Source organism: Venturia canescens, chromosome 10 (genome assembly GCF_019457755.1).
Source record: "Venturia canescens isolate UGA chromosome 10, ASM1945775v1, whole genome shotgun sequence".
Taxonomy (NCBI): domain Eukaryota; kingdom Metazoa; phylum Arthropoda; class Insecta; order Hymenoptera; family Ichneumonidae; genus Venturia; species Venturia canescens.
Window position 1 is genome coordinate 15,177,543 of NC_057430.1, and position 17,401 is coordinate 15,194,943.

The following is a 17,401-nucleotide window of genomic DNA, read 5'->3' on the forward strand; positions in this document are numbered from 1 at the left end:
ACCCCCCCCCCCCCCCCCCCCCCCCCCCCCGCCCCTTTCGCCGTTCGTAATATATTTGCATGCATACATGTATGTGTATGGACCGGTAAACAGAATGTATAGAAATTCATGATCGAGCGTGTAGTGCGAGCATCCGATACGTCTACGGAGTTCGTTTTAAGCGTTGGGCAAATTGAATTTAGAGATGTTTTTCTCTGTTTTCGTCACACTCTGAATTTAGGCAAGAGCGAACATGGCGCTAAGTAAATCGGACGCGGGTGTGCCACCACTTTCATTGAGAGTGGAGACTAAAAAAGAGAAGAAACAAAAGAGGAATGGACACGGTGAGCGGAAAAAAGAGAGAGAAAAAGTGCATCACTCGCGGGGGTTTTCCGGCTTTCGTTCGAGTCCGCGATGTAAACGCAGGAGCAGTTTGGAGCGACTAGAAAACTCGCGGGGATTCGGTCAACGTGCCTCGTTCTCTTCATTTTTCCTCCTCTCGCGGTTTCTATTTGTTTCTTTCTTGTTTTATTGTTCAAGTTGCAATAAATTATGATTTAATTCCGGTTGGATGCTGCGTTGGTCAAACAGATTCGTTACTTTGGTGGAGTTTCAATGTTTAAACGAAGAAGGAGTTTGAGTCTGGAAGTTATCGAAAGAACTTGCCTCGTTATTTGTGCCCAATCCTCTCGAATCTCCCGTTACAAGATCGATAGGCAGAAACAATAATGCCGAGAGGAGAATAAACGAATGGTCGACTTCTCGTAAACTAATTACGAGATTTATAGACGGATAAATCCGTCTGTATCTTCTTTTTCTCTCAATGAGATCCAATATTCTCAGCAGAAGCGATATAAATTTCAAATAAAGTTTCTCCGCGAGTGGGACACTCGGGCTCGAAAGTATCGAACGAAAAAAAGGCTCCTCGATAAAATAAAACAGCCAACTTTTGAAACTCGCCAAGACGTTTGAGGCTCTGGAAACAAAAAAGTCTCGCGAGCTTTTTTCCCGCAGTGTCCCACTTCTTCTCGCCATATTTTAACCCCCAATGCAAACGATATTTCATTTCATTCAGGCTCCTGTTCGCGGCCATGCTTTTTCACGAACAGGATAAATATCGTCACGCATTTGCGACAGGAGGAAAAGGTATTTGTAACCCTCTCGTTTAAACGATGAAAAATCAACGCGGCACCTCCCCCTGCCCTCACTTTTCGTCACCAACGTCTTCTTCACTTGGAAAAAATAAGCAAAATCTCTCGAAGCTACAACATTTTCTACCCTGCAGATTAATTTCCTTCTCCGAGAGCCAAGTTTGCCCGAATTCTCAAGCTCAGAATCCTTCTCGTGTCCTGCTACTTGCAAGGATTCCATTCCATTATACGATCAAGCAACTCTGTAATCTCATCCGCCCTCTTGTTTCTCCTTGCACGAGAATATAGTGTTGACCCTCCATAATAACCCATGTACTCGGTGCCTCGATTTTAATTAATTCAAACAATCATAATAACCAGCCACGATTCTGTACAAAATTACTTCACATATATTTTTCTACGTTCTAAAATTATTATTTTTCAGATAATCATCTTGGATACTTCAGCCCTGGAGAACGTGCCTCCGGAAAGGAAGTTGGGAGATTCGACAACATTCTTGCCACGCCAAATGGAAACTGTCAACTCACACGAAAGTTCGGTCGATGCGAACACTTAATTTGTTGCCTCAAATGAATATTTCTCCCTCCACCGAAAGCACAGTTCAGTCAACAAGAGTTTTGGTGAGTCCACAGAAGGTTCGTCGAACCAACAAACTCAAAACGTTCGCCTCGATTTGTTGGTTTAACAAAAATTTAGGCGAATCGGCGAATTCCTTTGCCCCGTCTATCGCTGCCCGCTCCAAGTGGACTCGACTGAAAAAAATTGAGCGGATAAACAGTGGAGTTTGTCGAAAAATGGAGCTGCTAAAACAGCATCCAGTTTAGATTATTCCCATGGGGTTTTCCCCGGACGAATGCGAAGGAATGCACTCGAGATATTCCACGTTTCGTGTGTATTTAGCGCGCTCCACTTGGAGAAAGACTTTAATGCTCGCAGTGCACTTGGTCACGTGACGTATTACCGAGTTCTTATCACAATTAGCGAGTAAAATAGGAAACACTCGGTGCGGAAGATGTACAAGGTGTGACGAGGGTATTTTCCCCTCGAGACATTGAGAAATTCAGGGCAGAGCTTTTCCGCAAGCTCGGAGCTTTGCCCCTCGCATCCTTCAAGGCGAAATACTCTCCGCCCTCTACACTTATGCTCCTTATTCGTGCGAGATCTTTTGGGACTCGAATGCGAAGGGATGAATACAGTTTCCTTCTCTCCTCCATTAAACCACCATTTTTGACATTTTTAAACGCCTACTGCGACTCTTTTCCGGACAATCTTATTTCCGATGCTTCCAACAACCGGAACGCTCCTTTACGATCCCAATTAATGCGTTGAAAAAAATTCATTCATTCTCGAATATACGAGCGAATACGAGGGTCCGAGAACGTTTTGTATCCGTGAAGCTGACTACTGTCCCTATAATTTTTTTCCTGCGATTAATTTCAGATGCACCAGTTCAATGTTCCTGATGGTCGACGCGGAGAGCACTACTCGTGAAACGGGGTCCAGCGAGGATGGCGATAACTTCGTCCGCAATGAATACTTTTCTTCAGAACTTCAATCGCAGGTAAAATGAAAAGTATTCCCATGTGACTGGAAGAGCCTTGACATTAAACGAAGTTGAAAAATTCACCTAACTTTGTCGCGATACAGAAAAAAATGAACTTGGACAGGAAGCAATTAAGGTATTCCTTTCGCAGGGCCGTATTTTTTGGTGTCGCAAACTAGGGCACTCGAAATTCGGACTGATTCCTAACCTCTGAGAAGTCGCTGTTATGTGGGAAAATTTCTTCTTTTTCTGCCATTTTTCCAACTTCTATCGTTGATATATTTTTTAAACATTCGATAACGCTTTATTTTTATCGTTGCTATGGATTCCTTACATTTTTTTTTTCTATCCGTGAGACATTTTGTATCAGGAATTTAGAGTTATTCAGTGTACGAATTATTGAATAGAAATGTGGTGATGACGGATTCTCCATAAGTTCCCGTTGAAATTTTACGATTTTAAACATTTTAATTCTTCATTAAATGATCGATAACCTGACCTGAAATTTCGCCAATCTATTTGGATGCAGTTGTACTTTACTGTAAATTAAAATCAATTTTTTGCAGGGATTTCGGGTTCGTGAAAGGAATACCTTAAAATGTAGTCGAAACTCTTTGAGTAATTCCTCGTAATTCGAGCTTCCACGGTGCGCAACGATGCTTGGGCATTGGCTCTGTCGGTGCGTTCAAAACATTGCGACAACGTTTTGTGAAAATTTTTGGTATTTCACAGTCTTCAATTTTCCGTCCATTAACAGCGTCCTCGGTAAATCTCCCATAGAAACGAAACCATAAATTTACTGGTTTGCCGCACGAGTCCGTGGTGCGGTTGCGAGCCGATGGAACAAAGAAACACATTCGATGAAATTGGTGAATTGAAAGCTAAAAGCAATGTTCGCTTTTCTGTAAAGTTAATAATCAACGACCCAGTTGGCAATGCGATGTACAAAAAACCAGGGAAATTCTGGGTTTGGTGTCAAAGCTGAAAAGGGACGACGAACGAATGACGTTCCTGTAATTAAAATAAATTGTAAAACAAACAAACAGCAAACTCCTCGATTTTTCAGTCGGCTCGCTTTATAGCTCCGCCATCTCCTCTATTCCGACTCCCAATTTTCCATCACCGTTATAACCTCGAATCAAACGAGTCGTGGAAAAAAATCCAGTCGCAAATTAAGGGCAGATTCGTATGAAGCTCCAGGTCCAAGGACAAGAACCAGGAGATCGTAAAAAAACACGCTCGAGCCATGCCACTGGCACGGAGCTCCCTTTTATATACGCTCATCCCTCCTTTCACCAGAGAATTCTCGATTTTATTATAACCGCAGCTTGCAGGCTTGTGCTCTATAACTTTCATCACTCGAGGCCGAGAGCCCACTAAAGCCATATATAAAATGTGGACAGACCTGCTTCGTCAGCTCGACCAAATTTCGCTTAAGCTTCTTAACGAACTATCCTCGCTGCATTCGGACTCTCATGTTAATCGGAACAATACAAATTTCAGATATAAAATTCCATTTTATACAGAAAGTTCCATTTTTGAGCGTTGCTCGTTTCGTTGATCAAATTAATCTATCGATTACGCTTTCCTCCAAGAATCGCAATAATTTCGATCGAATATCCCACACAAACGAGTTTTGCTTCGCACAATAAAATTGTAAAATCATCGTGACGCTGAGAAGAGTGCGGAGACTCATAACGAAGACTAACTACGTCGTCGATGTCAGGAGGTCACAAAGTTAGATAGATAAATTGTACTTCGGACGGCGTCAGTCGTGGCTCGGGAGAGCGAGCGTATCGTCGCGTTAGCTCGCTCGTCGAATCGCTCCGCGCGAATCTCGAACCTTCGTGCAGAATAAAAGAAGCCCAGAAATGGACTGGTTGACCCTGATCGTGACAGTGCTCTCGGGAGTCCTCGGTGTGCAGTGGCTGCTGTGGAGAAAATTGCAGAAGTTCAAGCAACTTGGAGTTTTGCATCCGAAGGCTTGGCCTTTCGTAGGGAATGCAGCGCCTCTGCTGTTTCTCCGTAGTCACTTCACCGACGTTATAACGAGCGTGTACAAGCTGAACGAGGAGGCGAAATACGTGGGATTCTACGACTTCGGTGAGCCCGTGATCGTGATCCGATCGCCGGAACTCATGAAAAGTATAGCCGTCAAGAACTTCGATCACTTCGCGGATCACCGTAACTTCCTGGATCCAGATTCGAACCCCCTCTTCAGCAAGAATCTGGTCACTCTTCGTGGCGATAAGTGGAAAGAAGTCCGAAATCTTTTGAGTCCGGCGTTCACGAGCAGCAAAATGAAGGGAATGTTCAGACTGATGTGGGCCTGTGGCGAAAACTTGGTCGACCATCTGCTCGCGGCTCAAATATCGAAGTCAAAAGTCATCGATTCCAAGGACTCTTTCACGAGGTACACCAACGACGTGATCGCAGCCTGTGCCTTCGGGATCAGCGTCGATTCGATGAAAAATCCAAAAAACGAGTTTTACCTCCGGGGTAAAAACGCCTCGAATTTCGGGGTCTTTCGAGCCGCGAAATTGCTGCTGTCTCGACTCTCCCCGACGTTGGGAAAGCTCCTTAAAGTATCCTTGGTTCCCCGGGAAACGGAATTGTTTTTCGAGAACGTTGTCAGAGAGACGATCGAGACGAGAGAAAAGCAGGGAATAACGAGGCCCGATATGATTCAACTGATGATGGAATCCCGAGAGAAATATCCGGACTTGACGATCCAAGACATGACGGCCCAAGCCTTCACCTTTTTCCTCGCCGGTTACGAGACCACCGCCACTTCCATGTGTCTGGTCGCTCATGAACTAGCCTTAAACTCGAGCGTTCAAACTAAACTGCGAAACGAGATAGACGATGTTCTGACGGAGACGAACGCTCGCGTGACGTATGAAGTGATCAACGAGATGCGCTATCTCGAGGCCGTTGTCAACGAGACACTGAGGCTCTACCCGATCGGTTCCTTCATCGATAGACTTTGCGTCAAAACTTTCCAACTTCCACCGGCTCTCCCCGGAGGAAAGCCAGTCGTAATCGAGCCCGGTCAAAATATTTGGTACCCAACATTCGCTGTGCATCGCGATCCCAAATATTATCCGAATCCGGAGAAATTTGATCCCGAAAGATTCATGGGCTCTGCTAAATCGGACATGGAACCCTTCGCGTACGTACCGTTTGGCCAGGGGCCGAGAATCTGCATCGGCAATAGATTCGCGTTGCTAGAAATGAAGGTTCTGATCTTCCATCTGCTGGCAAAGTGCTTCCTGAAACCGGGACCAAGGGCGCGATCTCCCATCGAGCTTAACAAGAGAGTTTTCAACCTGGTGCCCAAGGAAGGCTTCTGGCTGGAAGTGGAACCGAGACACACTCCTCAATCGTCGAATGAAGTGAATTTCAAGACCTGTCAATAAATGTTTCTCTGTAAATCTCGGCTGTAACTTTTGACGCGAACGAATGGAAAATAAATGCGATCAAGAAGTTTTTAATGTTCTGTCTTTCTCATCGCGGGTTGACGAAGATGCGAATCTTCGGGCGAATGGACGCCGGAAGCTGCTCCCCTCGGCAAACCCACGAACAAATAACAAAGCCAGTCGTCGCTGTCACTACCATTTAAATTGCATATAAAGACGTTTCCAGCGGGGCCTCCTGTTCACGCGGAGTGCTACGAGAAAAGCATACACAACGGTGCAAGAAAGCTAGTTAAGGGGGAGGAGAGGATCCGAAGTATAACGTATAACTATGAAACTCCAGTGCAAACTGTTGCTCGCTGGTAAAGTCCACTGAAGAGAAGACGAAGGGGACCCGCGAGCAGCAGGGGACGAGTGAGTTTGGTAAACAAGATCGGGGATCTGATTCTCGGCGAGTTGAATTCGAGCGAGAATCAGCGAAATATTTAAGAATAAATGTGAAGTTGTTAAAAAAAAATTGCTCGCCGTTTGACGGGCAGCCCGATACCGAGATTACCGCGAGAAAGGAGAATCAGAAGACTAGAATCCTTCCGAAAGCAACTTTCGAATAATCTTATCGCCAAAAAGCAGCTCGCACGAGTAGTAAAAACTGTCAAACTTACCAATGACGCATGCCACACGAAACGAGTTAGCCGCCGTAACACGAAGCTCGTTAGCATAATTATTATTCGAGTCTCCTATTATTTTAGCCTTAATAGAGAAACTTGGCTCGTTTACGGAGGCTGCGAGTGAACGTGAACGTTCGTACGGAGCTACAGATCTTTACGGTCTCATATGTTGTAATATACGAAGTAACTCATCGAACGGTAGCTGCTGCTAGTATCCCCCGGAAAAGTTTCAGCCCCTGACGTTCATGCGGTTCGTCATAAAACAGAGTTTCCCGCGGGCCCCTCTGACCGAAGATCTCCCGAAGAGGAGTCCGGTCCAAAAGTCAAAGACGTTGTTCAGCCTCTCGTCATCCAGCCCCTTAATTCCCTCCACCTTTTTCTCCACTATGCAGGATTCTCTCTCTCGATCCCCACGATAATCCTCTCACCCAATGACTCATCGCAACAGTTTCGTACGACAAACGCTTCACGTCCCTCGTACTTTATTGCCTGCGTATCGAGATCGCAGCGTCTTGAAAAAGTTTCCCGAAAAAAATGCGTCCAAGGACGCTCGTCGGAAGAACGTCCGGTGCCCCGGAGCGCAGAACGGCTCCGGCTCCTCCGCTCCTCAAATATTTGGATCAACGCTTTTTATTGTGTGTATTTTAATCGTCGTATAAGCTGTTGTCGGTCACTGAATATTACACAGCAGGCCAAAGAATCCGGTAAGCATTGGCTTTGGAGCATTTAATAACCGGAAAACAGAGAGCACTCTTTGTGGCTCTTATCACCGCAAGAGAGGGAGAGAAAGCGAGGAGGGAACGCGGGCGGAAAGAGCACAAGAGAAAAAGCGCTGTCTGCCACGAGCATGTCGAGACTTTGGCGAAAGTATTTTCCCCCTCGGCCACCACCGCCGAAGTACCCCGCAATAAAACCGCTTGCTAAAGCCAACTCAGGCTACGTGGAACATTTCCAACACACCATACGTTTTATTACGACTCTTCTCTATTTCATATTTTATTCCTCGCGATGATACACTTTGCTATGACCTTCGAACATTTTATTCCTTTCGAGAAGAGCGATGCTATAATGACGTTTTTTTTTATATCTGATTCTGCTTAGTTTTACTATTATGCATTTGCACGGATTCTTTCCTTCGTTTCGTTGCGTTTGCTTTTTTTGTAACGGCTTTCGTCGCGAAAAAAATACTCCGATTTGCCGGGCTTTTTTTTTCACCGAGCAGCTCGGTTTTCACGAAAATAAAAATGATCCGAAAGCGGAAAAGTTCGTGCTCTGTTATCATCCGAATCTCATCTGACTCGAGCCCACTCCGCGCTTCGCTACCGATCGTCTAAATTTCCGGGGTAACGGAGCACCTGAAAATCTCGCGAAATATTTATCGGAGATCGAACCGACTGAATCCTTGCCTCCCGCGACTCCCGCCAACATCGAATAGTAACTCGCAATTGGGGGCTCTCGAAAACTCGGAAACTTCCAGAAACGAAGCTTTTTTTCCAGCAATTTTTTCATCAATAATCGATTTGTTCGAATCCCTTCGAATATTTATCGCAGGAATTAAATGACAAGCAATCGCGCGCAGTTAATTATACAGCAGGGCTCAAAGCCTTTCGAACAGCGATTCGGTTCAAAGGGAAACGAGAAATTCCGATTTCTCGATTCGCGATTTCTTTGTTCGAACGAATAGGTATCAAGTATTTTGAATGAGCGATCATTTTTTTGGAAAATCAAATCAAATGAATAACTCGAGAGTGCGAAACCGAGGATAAAAGAAGCGAGATTTTTTTTCACGGCGTATATTTCGATTGATTTGCTTGTGATAGACTTTCATACAAAACAAATAAAAGGAAAGAAAAAAAAATGAAACTACAAACATTCGAACGATAACTCTGCTCGAAGCTCCGGAGTTACCGGAAGTGCATACAAGCCCTGCTGCTGTGGGACTCTGAACCAACAAGGGGATTGGTTTTTCACGTTCTCCTCCACCTTTTCCCATCGTATATATCTCAAATACGGTAAAATATCTGAGCAAGCTCTCGCGAGAGAGAGAACTTTGCACACTTTTCCTTTCCCCCTTCTCTCCGCACCTCCGCATCGCTCATAACGTTCGTACCTATAACACTGACTTTCAAAGAGGCACCGTAGACGCCGGCGTTGTCGCGAAAACGAACCTGAATTATGCCCATTCGAGTGTCACCCCGGTAGCTGAGCTGCGCGGAAAATTTCACCGAGAAATCAGACCCTCAAAATGGTCTAGCGAACTTGAACAATCATTTTTCGTATCGATTTTTTTTCCTGGGCATGAAATTTCTTGGCGACGATTCGAATGCTATGCAACGACAATTTTCAATGAAACTTTATCGAATTTTCGAAAAATGTACGTCAAATGTTCGTTTTCTTTCGTTCGTCGGGTTGATTGATCGGAACAATTTGAAGGAATCGATCGAGAGCAGCTGGAGCGACGCAACGCTCGACGGGACCATTACTCGGTTGGGTGGCCGCTTTCAAAGTTGAGAGGCTCCTTGCGCAGGAGGAATGAAGAAACGAAAATCGACGAAAGGTGCGTTTTGAAGAGAGAAATTTCAATCGTTTTAGTTCGAAAAGTCTGAAGGTGAAAAATATCTCGAGAATCGTTCGTTTCGATATTCCGAGCATCAGTTTCCATCCCCACGTGCGACATGTTCGCATCGAGTGCGCGGCCGAAGCTTTTCCGGATACGAGAGAGAGAGAGAACGAGTGGAGAAAACAATTTTCAGGTGATATCGCCGGCTCGAGGGAGAGACTTGGGGAGACGAAAGAGAAAAAAGCAGCGAATTTTTTACGACTCAAGTCGTTGCGTCGAGAAATATGAAATATTTTTATTTCCTCGCGGTGAAGAGCGTCGAGTTGAATGGAGAACGGAAATACTGAGGGAACAAAAAAGTTTTCAAGTCCCCGGTGATTTGATTACGATACGTGAAAGCCCACGGAGAAAAAACAGGGCCGCGCAGCAGAAACTCCTCTTTTCCATCGCGCGATCCTCTTCAAATCCCAGCACAAGATGACGACATTGATCCAATGACGTTTGCGACGAGTTCAACAGCTCGAATCACACTGCGCGATGAGAAGCTGCGAAGCAACCTGACGGATGTCTTTCATCCCCTAAAAATCCTCCCCCTCGCTCGCTCCCCCTTCACAATTTAATCCAAACGAAAGGTTATGATATCCGGAATCATCGGAGTCGTAAAGTCACTCCACCAGGTCTATGCGCGCTCTCGTATATTCAAATGTAAATGAAGATATTTACACGAGCACGTGGGCACTGACGCGCTTACACCTCGCGAATGGCGAACCGCGTGTGTACTTTTGACGGGCATAATACAATGAGGGAAAGAGACGTGCATTCGGAGCAAGCTTCAACTCCTGACGCCTCGCTTTGCCTGGCAGAATCTCTCTCTCTCTCTCTCTCTCTCTCGACGTTAGTCACTCCAAACCAACCTGATTGTTCTCGCGATGAATCGAGATTCGCATTCGAGAGTTTCAACTCTCGTATACATTTGTACCGTTTCTCTGCCATTAACTGTCATAATTATTAATCCTCTGTCTCTCCTCCTTAAAACGTACATTTTCCTGTACAAATCTACAGTTTCGTGCAACTGCTGAATACGAAAAGTGAAAAATGTCGATTCGCGAAGCTTTACGAAAGGCGAGCATGCCAACGGAACATTCGACGATCCTGAAAGCTTGTCTCGGTGGTTTCGATACAAAGTGCATCGAAACTGCGAGGCGAATCATTGAATTTTCCGACTCGTTTTTCAGCTTTTGTTATTACTCGTGAAATATTGCGAGGGCGATGCTCGAACGACTGAAAATTCGGGGTTTCTCGTGTTTATGTGCTCGTTTTATTATTTCTCGGCGCGTCGCATTGGTCGCTCGGTAAGCGCAGAGAGCTATTCGAGAGTCCCGAATCATTTCGTTGCAGTTGGCGAGTTTCCCTTTCCAATTAATCCCCGATCAATCAGCCTCCTTTTTACAGCGTGTCTCCGCCCACGCGGGCAATAATTCTTCTCCCTTAGCTAAATAGTCCGGGGGCTTAACACAACAATATGAAAAGACGAGAGAAATATTCGGAAGATTGAAGTTCGGCGTACATCAAAGTCTTTGAACCGAGCTGAGCGTGCTCGTAAGTGTCGGAAAGCCGAGTTCAATATTCACACAACGGGGGTGCCCATCCAACCGGAAATCTTCGCATCCATTTTATTTTCTCTTTCCACTAAAGCGACGGAGTATCGAAGTATTCGAACGAGAGCAGTACGATTTTCGAAGCGACTCGCTCAAGAATCGTTCTCGCACTTCCGAGTTCAATGGTCCGGCCACAAATTGAGAAAAAGTATGAAAATATCGGCTCCCGAGTTTCGCCCGATAATTTTCAGCAGGTCCCTCCGGATCCAGCCCCAAATCGGGCAGTCCAACCGTCAAGTGGGCTCATCAGCTCTCGCCGTCGGTTATCAATCTCCCAAGCTGGTCACCCTGTACACGAGAGTATCTCCGTGCCAAAAATTTAGCGTAGAATACGTTAATTCGTGAGTTCCGAGTTCTCGGAGTGACGAGTGAAATACGAGGATGTTGTACGTCGTATATATACCGCTTGCCAAGTCTTATATAATTTTACTTATCAGAAGAGCACCCGATATTTCTGCTCCCCGATGTTTTATCCACCCCGACATTTATCTTCGGTTTAATAGGCCTTTTTTATTCCCGTTATTCCTCAACTTTATTCGATCGGATAAGTATCTTCGGACGAAGCGTTAAATCCAGAAAAATTCGATTCTGCTACAGCAGTATTTCATTATTATGTTCAATTTCCGCATATGTTTTATCGAGCAAAAATGCGCTCTTCGATGCTCCACAAGCTGCCTGCCTCATCGCCGCGCTTCGTATTCGCGGGCTTTTTTTATTCCCCGATTAACGAAGAAGAGCAAGCGACTCGGGAGTCCAGTATATCTGAAAACTTAAATTGCCCGTCGAAAATGTTAATATGTATATGGAAAATGTGTGTCGCCGGTCCGGGTTGGATGTCACCGAAAGCTCTCGGGGACAGGAAAGCTTAGGCGGAAGAGAGCGTGGGGCGGGCAACATCAGTTCCGATAGTGGCGCCGTTCATTCGTCGTCGCGGCGCTGAGCTTTCCAACGCTTCAGTCTCATTCGTACCAGCGACGCAACTGGTTGCACCGTGTACTCGAGCAGACCGAGCGCTCTTCCTTCTTTCTCTCTCTCTCTCTCTTTGCCGTTTTTCCTCTCCTCTCTCTCTCTCACTCGCTCGCCCGCCCTGCTCGCCTGCCTGCCTGCCTGCCTGCCTGCCCGGCTGGCTGGCTCGCTGTCTCGGTCTCGGCCGCGAGCGAGCGCGCGCCCGCGCGCCAGTTTATTATACCATTCGCGCAAGTACACCGTACCCCCTCATTCTCCGGCCAACGCTTCGCGCCGCGTATATCCAGTGAATTTAATACATGCCTCAGACGAAACCGTCGCCAAATTCCACGCCGAGGCTCCAAACTTTCGACTTGTTTATTCGAAAGCAACTTTATTGTGAAAATATATACTTGAGGACGTACGTTCGACGATCCGACAAAGCCTCAGTGGAATAACTCAGTGTACGTACTCATTATATCGGACTTTCCAGGATATTTCATTCGGCTCGTTCTACCGACTCGATTATTTCACGCTCACAGTGCACTCGGCATATTGACGAGTCAACTTTGTCCTCCGATATTTTCAAACGTTGTCAAAAAGTCCAACGTTTCATTGATGCTTCAACGTTGCATCGACATTTTCTCATGAGTTTCTCCGTAAATATTTGAGAGTCTGAAAATAGTGCGATCGTATCGCTGCCCCATTCGTTGTTCAATTTGAAATAGAGCTGTAGTTCGTACATGTAACGAAATTTTCTATCCGTTTTGCCTCAACTTGGACTTTGGACCGAAAATATTGGAGGAGAGAAGTTTGTTTGAATATTTGTTTTCGAATTCAGGCGTGCGAACGTTGAAAATCGGCTCTGAATCTGTGAATCATCCGAACTAACAAATCTTCATTGGGTACGTGGCAGTCGAGTGACTAAAAAGTGGGATTTAACCTTATAAATAACACTTCGATTAACTCGAAGAGACAAAAGCGACGTGGAAGTCAGTGCTTCCGGTCACTGGAAGCGAAGTTCGCATGAAGATGCACGTGGGCGAGGAGGATAACGAGATCGGAGGTGGACAACACACTCACCATCCCCATTACAACTCTTACAACAAACATGGTGAGTTTTGGAAAAAAATGTTGCACCGACTCGTGGTTAAAGTTGATTCTCAAGCGATCGATTTTCATCTTCAAATTCGAATATTCCCGGTCACCGATCTTTTCGATAGAGAATAAAAGAAGATGAGGAAACTGTAGAAAAGAGTTCGCCGTCGATCCGATGAATAATGGAAGGGCGAAAGGGACTTTTTGTTCCAGCATAAAGTATTAGCAGTTTCGAGTGTTTCTCAAACATCCTCAATGAGCCTGGTTCGCCAGTATCAATTTAATTACTCCCCTGCTCAACGCAGGAGAATTCGATTTGTTTTAATTTTTTCCTCTCTCAGCTCGGAGCTAGGGCGAGAGCACTTTCGTCCCTTTTCTTTTTCATATCATTCAGTCTTCGCTCTCTTTATTTCCACCCACGCGAATCCCTGCGCGAAGATTCTAATAAAAGTAAAGGGAAATCTCTCCAGCGAATAAAGCGCGTTGTTAACTTTAACAGAGCACAGGGATGAACGAGTGCACTCGTACATTCGAGCGAAAGCTCAACTCCCCGTCCCCTCCTGGCTCGCTCTCCCTTGTTCTCAAAACCTCCGTCCCGTAAATTTTCTCAACTTTTCACCGATTTAACGCGCCCCTCTCCCGCGCCCGACTGATCGAAAGATCAGATCTTCCGAGCCTCTCGCCGCAGCGGTCCCTCGACCGACTGACTGCTGCCTCGTTATTATCGCGGATTATTATTCAATCTACGAGTAATCATTTCGTCACGATCGAAAGCGCGCTTCTTTGAGGAACATTGAGACTTTTACAGAAATAGAATTCTCCACGTAGGCCACCTAACTATAAATATATACACGCGAATCCATACGAGTGTGAAGATTCGATGGGGTGTAAATCCCGACGTGTAATCCAACGAGCTCAGCTCATCGGATCCCCGAATATACGTGGATGATGCTCCGATAGCTCGGGTCTCTAAAGTTCCTCCGCCACGCGTACAGGGTGAGACGTTTCCGTGGACGAGGAGATATGATTGTTTCGAGGAAGAGTCTAGACATTCAAGAGCAATGTCAAATCGAAAGGAAAGTGCAATGAAAAAGAATAATCCATCGACCCAGCCTCGACTCTCGGAGTTGGCAGCGAATTCCCGAGTTCTCTCCAGCCGAAAAGTTGGCCCAGGCCCTGTGAGCGTCCCACCCTGTATACAAACACGTTCCTACGTACATCCGCGTATACATATATTGGTCGAGGAGAAGTTACGGGGTAGTAGAAATGCCGAAAACGTGTTACGTGCGGCTTCCAGTTTCGGGGGGCTCGTGCACTCTCTCCCTTTCTCCTGGTCCACTCTCGATACGTTTCTCTCAATTCCCCCGCGCTCGCTCTCCTCTTTCAAGCTTTCATCTATTCCTATCGCTCTCGAGTTCTCTCTCGCCCTTTCTTTATGCCTGTCTCGGGTCTTCTTCCTCCGCGCGTCTTCTTTATCTGTGTTCCTTCTTACGAGTTTCTCGCTCGCCTCGCCTCACTTAACTCCGCCAAGTGGGTAAACCCTTCGAGAACTCGAACTCGAAGCCCGGAACCCCCGTCCGCGAGCCCCAAGCTCGAGTGCACCAACTGCCAAGCAGGAATTCGGGTTACCGAAAGTGCTCCAGCGGAGAAACGCGCGGCGATAAAGTCTCTTCGATTCACTCGAATATTCTTCTCGCTGTTTTGTTTCTGAGCAATCTCGCATCCTCATCCTATTTTATGCTATCTGCGCTTTCGGCTTATCTCGTCTGACAAAACTCGGGACTCGACTACTTAGCCCGTGGCTCGATCCTGCTCGGGGTTACGCCAATTCGGGCGCGCGGTGGAGCAACGCTCCGGGAACATCGATTCCTGTCCGAGTTTTGTTGACCAATGCTCGCGTTCCGTTCGTCAATGTTCGGTAAACAAATATTTTTCCTCGTCAACGTTCCTGCGCTCATCCCAGAATCGTCGTCGCTCGTCTGACAACGCGCGGGGCGCGCCACTACTCAAGCCCAAACATTCGATTTCGCGGACTCATTTCTTCGTCTTTCCTGTCGAAGAAAAAGCTTTTTCTCTGACCCGTTGTCCAATGGGTTCGAGCACCAGAGGCCACGCAACATAACTCGCGACCGCGCTCTCAAGCCTGGCTGACCACACGTACGGCATCTACGTGGGCCTATCCACTAACAGCGGTCTCTGAATTCAGAGGCGACACCGTATACCGTGTACGGTACGATGGGAGACGGTGATGAGCAAACCCAACCATGTCGGAGGCTTCAGCGGACAAAATGGCCGCTAACCAAACGAACTTGCCCATCATCGGACAATGTCCCTGAAACCACCGTCGCGAGTGAGCACGAAAACGCCCTCGTTTCTGGTGCAAATCCTGCTCTCGCTGTCAGAATGCAAAGCGATTTTCATCCCTTACGAAATGTCAAAACGTCACAACTTTTATAAAACGTCTTAAGACTTAGCGCTGTGTTCTTCCTCCCTGACTGCGTTGAAAACTGTGGCTACCGGAATCGCGCAGACCTGCGAACCTGGTCTGGGAGACGAGAGCCTCGAATTCAACTGTTTTTCACGCTCAAAGTGTCGCTCGAAATTCCTCACACGACTGCATGTTCGATTCGACCGAAGGGATTGCCTTTCGGTAACGAAGAGTTTGCTGCGCTTCTTATTTTCGATTGCATACTCGAAACTCCAATTTTGTGTCGTCGAATCTTTGGCAAACAGAAATCAATAAACTCGACGATCTTATTTGAAAATTCGCTGAATATTTTTTCGCCCGGATTTGAAGCGACTTTGCAAACGATCGTTCGACAAAAAATTCAGACGAAGCAAACAATTGACTTTCTCTGATGCGCCGGCAATAAATTTTTCCATCACTTTGCACAATCAGCTTTCAATCATTGTTTGGCCAACACAATTGGAAATTCACAACGATCTTACATCGTCTCTATGTGAGTTTCATCGCAGGGACGATTGTGCTGGGGATATCACGTTTGAGGGGATACGCGAGATGAGAGAGCAAAGGTGTTTGAGAGCTGATGTGATCAAAGAGGCTTGCCCACCGCTCGGGCCAATTGATCCAATCGATGCGGAGCTGCTCCAAATCGATTTCCACCCGTATCGATACCGCTCGCTGAGCCCTTCGTGGGTCTCTGTACCAGCACTTTGGAACATTGAAATTTCTTATGTTAGTTGCGAATATACTTTGGTGGAATTTTATGGTGATGCGACAGCCAAAGAAGTTGGATGAAAGGAAGTTCGGAGGTAAATTCATGAATGAAATTTCCTTCGTTTTTCAATTTTTCTCAGCGCGTGCGCGTCGAGAATGATAATGGTAAAAAGCAATGGCAGCGATAACCCACTCGGAGCTGCGGAGGAAAAAATTGATCGGGCATTATCGAGAAGCGAAAAATACTCAACGGACGCGCATTCGGAGTACTTAAAAGTAGCCAGCGGAGAAGCTACAGGAAAAGTGTCTCCTTTGGTAATTGCGCTTTTCCAAAGAGAGCGTTAATGGCATCGGTAATGAATTTATGACATGAAAAAAAGAGACGGGGAAGGAATTTTCTTTGGCGCACAGTGCGCCGCGCGGGGAGGCGGCCTTATCCTCATTTTCTTGCATCCGCGTTACAACGATTCCCTTTACGGTGCACGTGAGTATGTATTTATGGTTGGAACGGTGCGCCCAATTACCGAGCGTAAAAGCCAAAGAAAGCGGATAGTTAAAAAGAAGAAAAATTGCAACGGCGCAGGTAACGTTGTTACTCGGTAAATGTAGCTCGATCCATTTATTTCTTCAAATTGAAATAAATATTGGAGTTTGCCAGTACATTGAATCGCAGGCGCCAGTGTGAACGGAATTTGCATTATTTCAACTCGACGTTGACTACGGAAATCGATCGAAAAAAACAACGTCGCCATTGAAGCTCCGCGAAAAAGGGATTCGAGACGACAAAACGCTTTTTTTTACCCTGAAAATTTAGTGCTTCATCAACATTGCACCCTCAGACTCAGAGGCACTTGTTACAGAATCGTAACAATGGGAATAGCTCGTGGGGCTATGAGACCTAAAGGGAAATCCCAAACAATGCATCTTTTGTGCATCGCATGTACAGGGAGTTTTGTGCGGCTTTAGCTCCTCCATCCCGAATGACTCTGGTAATGAAAAACTTTGTTCGTTCCCTTCTAATTGAATAATTAAACATTTCTCAACCAAGTGAAATTTTCATCTGTCTACGCCCCGCTTGTGCTCACATCACGAATGAGTCTAACTACATTTTCTCCATCTGAAAAACATTGTTTACTCAATTCCCCATGAATTTATGAGCTTCTCGAAACGCATTTGCAACGAAAAGTCCCCTCCAATTGGAATAG

At 46.0% G+C, this 17,401-nt stretch overlaps 2 protein-coding genes across 5 annotated transcripts in view; both read left to right on the forward strand.

The window, feature by feature from the left end:
• Positions 1–58: 58 nt before the first annotated feature.
• LOC122416975 (KH domain-containing, RNA-binding, signal transduction-associated protein 2-like) overlaps positions 59–17,401 on the forward strand; it is an 85,328-nt gene continuing 67,985 nt past the window's right edge. Inside the window, exons 1-2 of one of the 4 annotated variants that reach the window (XM_043430154.1) lie at positions 59–1,750; positions 2,571–2,691. Coding sequence is in view for 3 of the 4 variants with exons in the window: in XM_043430151.1 (XP_043286086.1) it covers positions 12,947–13,034 (88 nt within the window). In the remaining variant the exon portion in view is untranslated. Of the gene's footprint in view, positions 1,751–2,570; positions 2,692–11,926; positions 13,035–17,401 lie in introns of those variants that run through there. The other 3 variants (XM_043430151.1, XM_043430150.1, XM_043430152.1) reach the window with 3 other exon arrangements.
• LOC122416972 (cytochrome P450 9e2-like) lies at positions 4,446–6,162 on the forward strand. Its single transcript, XM_043430148.1, has one exon. It carries the CDS (start codon positions 4,545–4,547, stop codon positions 6,090–6,092), a length of 1,548 nt encoding a protein of 515 aa, XP_043286083.1. The 5' UTR covers positions 4,446–4,544; the 3' UTR covers positions 6,093–6,162.